The sequence below is a fragment of the Pagrus pagrus genome, assembly GCF_965226575.1.
Source record: "Pagrus pagrus genome assembly, chromosome: 1".
In the NCBI taxonomy this organism is placed as follows: domain Eukaryota; kingdom Metazoa; phylum Chordata; class Actinopteri; order Spariformes; family Sparidae; genus Pagrus; species Pagrus pagrus.
Genome location: NC_140185.1, coordinates 33,184,359 through 33,194,263, shown reverse-complemented (window position 1 = coordinate 33,194,263; position 9,905 = coordinate 33,184,359). Strand labels below are relative to the sequence as shown.

The 9,905-nt window shown below is 43.6% G+C and overlaps 1 protein-coding gene across 1 annotated transcript in view; it reads left to right on the top strand.

The window, feature by feature from the left end:
• The first annotated feature begins 1,612 nt into the window (after positions 1–1,612).
• The window catches only part of fto (FTO alpha-ketoglutarate dependent dioxygenase), a 128,661-nt gene continuing 120,368 nt past the window's right edge, over positions 1,613–9,905 (top strand). The window contains exon 1 of the mRNA XM_084358004.1: positions 1,613–1,817. Coding sequence (XP_084214130.1) covers positions 1,692–1,817 — 126 coding nt within the window. The 5' untranslated portion in view covers positions 1,613–1,691. The remainder of the gene's footprint in view (positions 1,818–9,905) is intronic.

Here is a 9,905-nt window from a genome sequence, read left to right as displayed (position 1 = left end):
GCCCACCGTGCACATATCATTCCTCAGCCAGGGGGGTTGTGAGGACTTTGACACCGATGGGCCACCAGCACTGGAATTAAAAACCAAGCTTCTGCAGAAATTGTCAGACGAGGTGATTGGTCTGTCTGCCATTAAAGGTCCTTTACATTATGTTCACTCAGAGAGCCCCAGATCTGACAGACTCAGCCAAAAACATCAGTCAGGGAAACCGTCTGTTCCTTGAGAAGTTAACCGTAAAGATGATTGACAGCGTGAATATGTGAATGATGGTTTGACGCATAAAAGGAACATAGTGCAAAGATAGATCGGGGTGATGGAGGTCGGATGAAGGCAGATTTTGACATTATAGGATAAAAAAATAAATAATTTACGACATCATAAGGTTTTTTTTTTCTCCATGATAGTAGCTCTAAAGAAGGCTGACATATATTAAATGTGAAAAAAACAAAAAACATATATGCACATGGATCTAGTTTTCACAAAATGATTCCAAGGATATTTTTCAAACCTACTCTCCCCTCAGAAGACCAGGACAGAGGAGAGGAAATGTAGGTTATAAATAGGAATCAAAAGAACCCCACTCCGTTTATTAGTAAAGGATGCCAGAGACACCGACATCTTTGAAAGTGGGAGAGCTTTTGAGCATTTTACAAGACAGGTGAAAGAAACATGTGTGTTAAATCACTGTACCCGGCTCACTTGGGTCAGCTCTACCATAAAAGAAAAGAGATTACAAAGGAAACTAATGAAGACACTGATCAAAGTCTGTAATGGTAATATGTAACAGGTGTTTTTCAGACCCCTGCAAATCCGCCCCTGCACCGCCCTCCTACCGCCACCCGCTCCATCCGTGAAACTCTCTCATGTATTTCACATGTGCTTTGATAGGAACAATGGCCAGAACACATTTCAGCACCATTCAAAACATGTTATGAGTAAATCTGGATGAACTCGTGGAGGTCACTCCGACTGCGGGGTGATACATAAAGGCAGCCACACAGACGCTGCGCTTTCATGATCGGTAGTGAGTTGAAAAGAGGGGGCCCCGGCATGGTTGCGAGCCCACACCGGCGGAAAAACACCTGGATTTGAGATGCATGCGAGAGTTGAAAGAAGGTTGGCGGGGACTTGAACTGGAGCGCGTTCAAAGCATGATTGCTATTTTTACACATAGTCTGAGATGAAAGTGACACTGCTTTTGATTTAGGAAAAAAAGGGGGGGGAAGCATATGGAATATCCATGCTGAAGACTGAAAACAGTTTGATTTAAACCCTTTATTACAAAATATGCATTCAGGATATTAGTTCTACTTGTGATAATAATATTAAAATAAACACATTTTAAGTTCGAATGAACAGGAACAACTTCTGCTTTCACATTTCTCTTTTTTTAACGTCACAGCCATTTTAAACCACTGATTTAAAGCCATGTTGAGCTGCACATCCGCATTTTGTAGATCTGTACCTGCGCTGCGGCTGCGCAGTGCGACGTCTAGAGCGTGCCCGAAGCTGCTTCCGCGTCGAGCGCGCGTTCGACCTGGGACTTGTAGTTCTCTTCGCCGCGCTTGTGGCGGCTCCTTCAAGTGCCTCTCCTTAAGAAGCCGCTCCGGAGTGAAAATATTGACCACCGGGCTCTGACCGAAGTAACACGTAACGCTGCTCGTCGTGTGCTCTGTCTAACGTGAGAATAGATGACGGTGCCGTGTGTTCGTGCACTACAACGACCAACGTCGCCCCTAATGAAAGCGAGGCAGTGTAAACACAACTCCAGGAACATGAAAAGATCGGGTGACAGTGAGGGGGAGAAGAGAAGAAAGGTATTGATAGCGTTTTTCTCCGTTAGCTCTGGCATATTTCTAAGCCCTGTCGCTCGTTGAATATCTAATGCTCCTTATGGGATGCCGCTGGCTGCATTTCGGAGGCTAGCGAGCCGCGAATGTGAGCGCATACCTCACCTTGCCTCTTTCCTTTATTGTGTTTTCCATTTTTTCCCCCAACCAGTCTACCACAATGAAGACTTACAGTTGCATTATAAAACGGTGCTTTTTTTTTTTTTTAACCACGTAAATACACTGCTGATGAGAGGAGTAACGTCTCGGCAACATCCCATAATTAAATAGAAAAACACGATATGAATTGCAGTCTGTAGGGTATATAAATATATATATATATATATTTATTTATGCTAGGAAACAGTGAAGAATCATAGTTATTCTATAGGTTAGCTGTGAATATTTAATAGAAAACAAACTAACAAACAAACGACGTTGAGGTTTAATTGCTGGTGTGATGGATGAAAAAATGAATCAGCTGTTAGTTGTGATGCAGCAACAGGAAGCAGCTCAGTGCAACAGTTAAAAATTTAATGTAAAGTTAGTGTGTGTCAGACTTGGCAACGTGCCAGGCCAGCAGTCTCACAGCTGCTTCAGGCTTCAGCTATAGAGACACACTGGGTCACACACTGGAGCTGTGATGTACAGTACAGATGATTACTCAATGGCTAATTGTTGTGATTACTCCTCTATAATAATACCTTAAGTGAATATGACAGCTGTAGAACCCGCTAAAGGTATAATAAAATAATCCCGCACACATGGGCTGACTTTGTGCAGGATTATTTATTAGATGGATGCTTTCGTAACCCGTCGTGACCTGTTGTGCCGTGTTTCGTGCTGACCGGGGCTTAAACAGGCTTTCGCATGCTGTATAACCGTAACTTTGTTGTGTGCTGAGATGCTTAAGCCAAAGGAAGTAAAGGGGCTCTGCTGTGCCCAAGGCATCCTGTGGCTATGCTTCACCCCACAGTCATACCCGCCTGTCTGTCTGTATGTCTGTCTGTCTGCCCGCCTCGCTGTCTGCTTCTCCTCTTATCTCCTGACTTGGACGCAGTCTGCCGTGGCACATGTGTTTGGATCATGTTAGACAGCAGTGAAACTATGTAGGACGTGGTTCCTCCTGTTTATGAAAGCAGCCATGGCGGCCAGATGAGCGGCTCAGAGAGAGAACTCATTCCAGCTGGCCCTCAGGCAGTCAGGCAGCACTGCACAGACCTAATGGCTTAGCTTCCTTTCTCTTTAGATAAATAAAAGGATGAGCGAGAGGAATTGTAATTGCAAAATGACTATATGAGTGTTGAGCAAAGCCAGGGAAGGAGCTGCACGCTTTTTTTGGCCACTTTTTTTTATAATATCAGTGGTTGTTTAGTGATACAGTTATTACAATAACTAATGACTTGGATATGATGGTTGTCTTATCCAGTGAGCGAGTATGTTTGCAATGCTGCACAAAGTGAGAGATGTGCTATGATGGCTCCACTGTCATACTGAGTTAGGGAATGCAAGCACCAACAGATTAGTGCCAAATGAATACACAATCTCCTTCGAAAATCCCACCGCAGCAAGTCAGTAGACACACTGACAGGTGGGATGTCATAGCCTGTCTGTATTTTTTAAAGCGAAATGGAATAGGACACTGGTCTAACTGCAAGGGAGGATTAATCACATCACATCCACATCAGTTCACATTTGTTTAAGTTCAAAAACTGAGATAATTGTACTTTGTTGCTTAGAATCGAGGATGGATCCATCAGATATTATTTGACACACTGTTTTGTTTATCGTTTCAGTAACATTAATTGCAGACTACTTGCACTCTGGTTCTCAACTCGCTATACTTTCGTGAATTTCCATCTCATAGCAACTAGCCTAATACCCTAATCCAAAGAATTGAAAACATTTTGCTCTGTTTTATCAGTATTGTCATCACAAGATGAATTTCCACTCAGGCCTTGGGAAGTGTGAAAACAGAACTTGCCCTGTCCCTTAACCCGATGTTCTGATGCCGTCTTTGATGCAAGCTCGCCATTTGGACAGTGATGACAAGTATAAAGTGCTGTGTCGAAACAGGAAGTGTGTGTGTGAGCAGCAGGCTAAGTAATGATCACACAGGGTCACCAGATGTTGTGAGGTCTTGGGCTCAGCCCAGCCCATTGCTTAGATCAGCCTCATTGGTTTGCTCTGGTTGCGGCACCATAGTGCAAGCTGTTTAGGGTATTTAATTTCTGAACACTCATTAAAATGGTTTGTGTTTCCCTTGGCAATTCTGTTAAATTAACAACTACCGAGGTAAAAGCTGATTATGTGGCCACACATCCAGACATGGTTAATCAATTCTCCCACACAAAATGTTAGCTGGTGAATTAGTGTAAAAGAAACGATTTATGGCGACTAATGCCGACGTCCTGTCATGTCAGGCCTGGTGTTTTAGCAAGAGGGGGGTGTCAGATTCAGCACATTCAGCAGCTTTGCACTCTGCCGGCCATCTTTTTCTCCCTTTTAACCCAAGCTACATGCTGCTTGCTCTATTAATGAGCCAATAATGGAGAAATAGTGTTGGGTGCTGACATAAAACATGGGTATGGATACCTAAGGCAGGGTAGCACATAAGCTCCAACAGAGCTAGATTTACACCTTGGCTCTGTGTAGAATGGTAGAAAAGGGGAACACTCGGCATGGGGGCTCTCACAGCTTCATCAGACCCCCGCCGGTCGAGCTGTGGAAAAGCCAGGGCTCAGAAAAATACGGCTGTGGCAGATAATGATACCATTACACTAATGGAGCTGGCAAATGAAGGAGAACCCAGATGCCCTGCTTTATTACCGGAGGGGGTCATTTCCTCACTGCATTCCTAATGGCCTGAGCACACAGTATTGATCAGGCTATCATGCTGCTAATCCTCTACAGAATTACTTATCGCTGGCTAGGTGTCGATCTACTGCATGCCCTGCTCTGGCCTTGCCGCTGGGCGGCCACTGCGTGTCCAGCAGGGACCCACCGGGCCGTTTATCCAGTCATGATTTAGGGCCAAGCAGGGATGTTGTCTGGGAGGTCTTCAGCAGTGGGCTGGCCAGTTCAATGTGTTAAAAAAAGGAGGCAAATGAACCTTACGGGTTTTCATTTAATTAAGGAGTAGGCAATGATGTGGTTCCTCCCTCTTTATGGCCCCATTGGCCGCTGTGGAGCAGGGGAAGCTGTGAGGTTGGGTGTTGTTCTCGGTAATTGTGTTGTGCTGTAAATAAGAACAGGCAGCTCTTGCGGCATCAGCAGCAGCAGGGTGCAAGATTTCCACCAGGCCGTTGGTCTGGTTTGATTACAAAGTGCTCTACATATTTATCTGGAAGAATTCCACATGCAAATTTGTTTCTTTAGGCCAAATTATTGGGACTCCCCCCAGTGCCAGGCCTGATTACTACAATTAGAATAGTGGCTTTATGTGAGTAATGATGAAAATTTTTCTAAATTATTCATAAATGCATTATGTGAACATGACCGAGAATGGTGTAGCCTGGGCCCCATCATCATTACAAATGAATAGGAGGGTCAGGTAGCACAGAGCACTTTGCCCAGGGCTTGTGACCTGTCATATTCTTGGCCTCTTTACTGGGCCCCTGTGTGCATTAGCATCCTGAGGCCGTTGGAAGCGTGGCATTGTAGCATCAGCAGACCCCTCTTGTCACCTCTGGCCTTGGGTAATCAAAGAGTTTACCTTAAGGGGGGTATTTAGCCCTGTTCGTTAGGGCCACTCCAGTAGCCATAAAGAAGTATTTATATATTTCCATCTGGAACAACCTGTCGTGGCAAGGGAAACTAGCTATTGATCCAGATATTTAGTCATTTCTTTCTGCGTGCGCCATCAATATTGTGCAAACATCCGTCCACGCGAGGCTTGACCTCAGCCCCGGCCTCTATTTTTCGCTCCCATTGGAGTTCAATGATATACTATTCTGAAAAGTAAAATCAATGAATGAATATGAAGTTTTGGTGTGTAATATAGTGCAGGCCCAAGGCCTCAGGTCTTTCATTGATCTGCTACGTGTGCATTGGAGGGGGCTGATTAGTCTGCTGCCGAGCTTTTCCTTCTACATGTCTTTACCTTGTCTTGCCTATTTGATCTTTGGCTCATATATTTATACTGAGTTGTTTACAGATCAGCATGGTGAGTCAAGCCTCCCTTTAAAATAATTCAGTCAACATACTAGAACTCCTGCTCAGCTGGTACAAGAATGCCATCAGTTGAATCGGAGTGAAATGAATGAAATATGAGATGAAATACTGAGATATTCACCATATAGACTATATAAATGTGACTGTTTTGGATGATCAGTTGCATGAATTAATCCACAGACCTTGTTGTCAGCTGGATGTGAACATTAATGATGTCCTCCCCACCTGAGCTGTAACTTTAGCTAGCTTAGTTAGCTAGCTTGTCCATTAAGAGATATACTATTCCTTCTGCATGGTATGGTCAATATCTCTCACAGTCAGCAACTCATACCAAAAACAATGTAGATGATTAAATAGTAGTACATATAAGAGGAAAAATACGTATTTTCAGTTTTGCGATGATATGTCCCTTTCATCATATTAATTTTGGAGCACTGCAGTAAGTGTAATGGACGGTAGGTCCTATTTTTAAAGATGACAGCGATGGAAGGATGGAATTGACAGTGGTGGAAAGAGTACTGAAAATCTGTGCTCAAGTACGATTACAGTTGCGTTACTGAAATATTACTCAAATACAAGTAAAACTTACTGGTATTGAAATGATAAAAACATAATAATAACAGTGATAGAAGTCAAGTAATAGTACAAAGTAATCTTCTCTAATGTTTCTCAGAGTATTAGTTACTTTTTAACTGTGATGTTTAATGCATTATGCTGCTCTGTTCTGCTCCGTGGTCATGGTCACATCTCCAAACCTGGGCCTGCTGCACAGTTTTGTGTTTTTTTGGCCATATACCAGGGATTTCATTGGCCCGTTTGTGATTGGATGGCCTTTTTGGCTCCAAAAACAGATGACAGGTTTTGATATTTTACACAAATTGTACTCAGAACTGAATTATGAATTTAGAAGTAACTAAGTAGATAACATGGTGTGTTGTCTAGTACGAGTTAACTTACAGACTTGAAAAAATACTCATAAAAGTACAGAAAAAAATGACCTAATTACAATAATTTGAGTAGATGTAAATTCATTGTTTTGCCCCACTACATCTGTGATGTAATTATTAAATTAACTGATTATATATTCTACAACAAGTGGCATTAAACCATAAGCAAGCTGTTTCCTTAAAATTAAACGATGCACCAGGACACTGTTTATTACCCATGAGATGGTTCTCTGCTGATGACATTCAGATATCAGCCATATATGGGTTGGGTCAGCTTCTCGTGATCAATGTGAGAAATCCCGCACGTCGTTCCCTCACTTCCTACCACCTCTTTTATGGCAGTCTGTGTTGAACGCATGACATTTTAAAGGTGCATGATGTCTACATTTGGTTTGCATCTGGAAGGATATCAACTTTTACGGCCCCGCCTGCATTGTCTCAGGGTATACGGCTGAGATGGCCTGCCACGGACTCCCATATGTGCTTCGGAGGGCCTGTGATCTTACTAAACATTTAAATGGAAAAACAGAGATAGCCTTATGCAAGGCATTACAGTCTGGTGTGGCTTGGGGATTGAGCGCCATAGTGAGTCATAATGTCAGTGAAAGGGTCATCTGCAGAGGTTTTCTCCTTGTACTGGCTGCCATCTACTCCCCTCTGACTGGTTGGCCACTGTATGACATGAGGCAAGATGAAAACAGACTTTCCACAGATATGAGGCAACACGAGTCTTGGCTTTCCCCCATGCAACCATGCTTAGTTTGATTTCCTAATTCTAGCAGTGTTCTTGGGCACAATGAAACCAAGGCTGTAGAGTTAAAGATTGTCTGAAAGAAATATTGAACACAATAATAAAATCTTTGCAAAAAGTGCTTATTATTAAACGCAATCAAAAAATAATAATCCTAAATTTAACCGAGTGGTATTTCTGTTGCCGATTAGCAAGTTAGCTAGGTTTACAAGTTGCACATCCCTATTAAAAACACTGAGAAACATCCTGTACCGATAACTAGGGTATATGTCTGCGGTTATCATATACCACCCGGATGGTTTTCTCCTATGGAAGCAGTCACCAGGATTGTCCAAACAGCCCTTGACAGCTTACGTGTTTGACAGCCCCTGCCGAGCGCCTCATATTAGTGTTGAGGCATTAGCCACAGATGTCAGCACGTTCGCAAACAAGGCCGCGGCGTGGATCATGCAAACCGGCCAACCAGATCAGCCGTCAGATTCAATGAGATTACAATCGAATGTGACCTGCCCAAGTAGGGTTCATCTGTCATGCATGTGTCCCGTCACAAGAGAGACATAGAATAATCAGTTCGATCAATAGATGGTGGTGGCTCATTGGACCGCTGCTGAATAAACATGGGAATGACCCGCTCACCTCATACACAAGGGCTAGATCCTCAAGGGGGTTCATTAGCCACTCGAGGCTATGATCCGGCCACGTCGTTATTTTCCATTTCTGTTTGTTTGGCATTCTGGAGGTGTGTGTGTGTGTGTGTGTGTGTGTGTGTGTGTGTGTATGTGTGTGCAATATGTCTTCGAATGCATGGTTGTGTGCATGTGAGCACACGTCTACACATTTAATGTGTGTGTCAAGGCTGCTGATGCTTTTAATGCTAAAAGAACATTACACACATGATAAAAATCTTCAACAAGCTCGTTTAGCACCATAAATGTTGGAAACGGACGAGACATGACAGCCTCTTGAGCAAAAATAATAATCGATGCTACGTCTTAGCTAACCTGGTTGTTGCTATTTTTAGCCGACTCCAATAAAAATGGTTTGACCGTGCAAAGCCACCTGCATAGGACAGGCAGTCTTCATGCTGTTTATTTGTGAATTTATTTTCCCTTTTGTAATGACTCACCTTTCCAATAAAAAGTGCCTACTGCCACGGTGTTGCCCAACATCTGGTTTCAATGGAAAGTCCAAAAGCCTTCATTCACAAAAGCTGCAGGAGGCCAGGTTCACAAGGCGCTGTAAATAGTAACTGTTAATTTGTACATCATAAGTTCTTTTCCATAAACATGAGCAATGAAAGTGTGTTAAAATACCTGGCATTTGGCGTATTGCTTTGTAGGGGCTGAACGTAGGAAGTGCCTCCGCTAGCCAGAGCCAGGTTCTGTTTGGCATTGCTTTTGACTGAGCCAGCTGGAGGTTCACTTGGCCTCCTCTGCTAACCACCATTAACAAAATACTGCAGGTAGTTTCTTCTTGTAAAAACAAACATAATGCTATTTTTGTGAAATGTTTGTGTGTAACGGTTCAGTTCGGATAGCAAAGAAGTTAGCATTGGCAGGCGTTCAAATAGCCACTGACCTCATGTCTACCTAATTGAACACAAAAATACTAAAAGGGTCTTGAAAAAGCATTTGTAGTTGGAGGCTTCAGGTGCTTTGTGCAGCTGCTTACACCTAAGGACTTTGGTAACTGCACCAACTTCCAGTCTGGAGAGCGTTTTCCTGGTTATCCTGGATTTGCTTTCCTGGAGCTTTTTGTATCTCCCGTTCCAGCATTTACTCTGCATCAAGTGTCTGAGAAGTGTCTGCTCACTTCAGGTAGTCTGTTCATGTCTCAGTGATTCTTCCTCTGAGCTCCCCCCTCCCCCACCCCTGTGTTTTTTCTTCATCAGCCTAACTTTTCCTTGCATATATGCGAAGGAGCCAACGACAGCTTGACTGGCATGCTGTCAGACAGGCGATGCCTCTCCAGCGGTGGAGCATCAGCCTTTTCCTGAGAGCTTGTATGTGTGTGTTGATCTATGTGTGTGTGAAAGAAAAGTGGGGGTATTGTCAGGACGTGACCGGCACACTTTGCATGTTCTCCTCGAGACAGGTGCTCCTGGGCGAGCACTGGTGCATGACAGTTGCCTTTCATCGCTGTCTTCTCTACACTTAACCCCTGACCAGCCCTCCCTCCTTCCTCATCCTCCTCCTCATCCTCTCC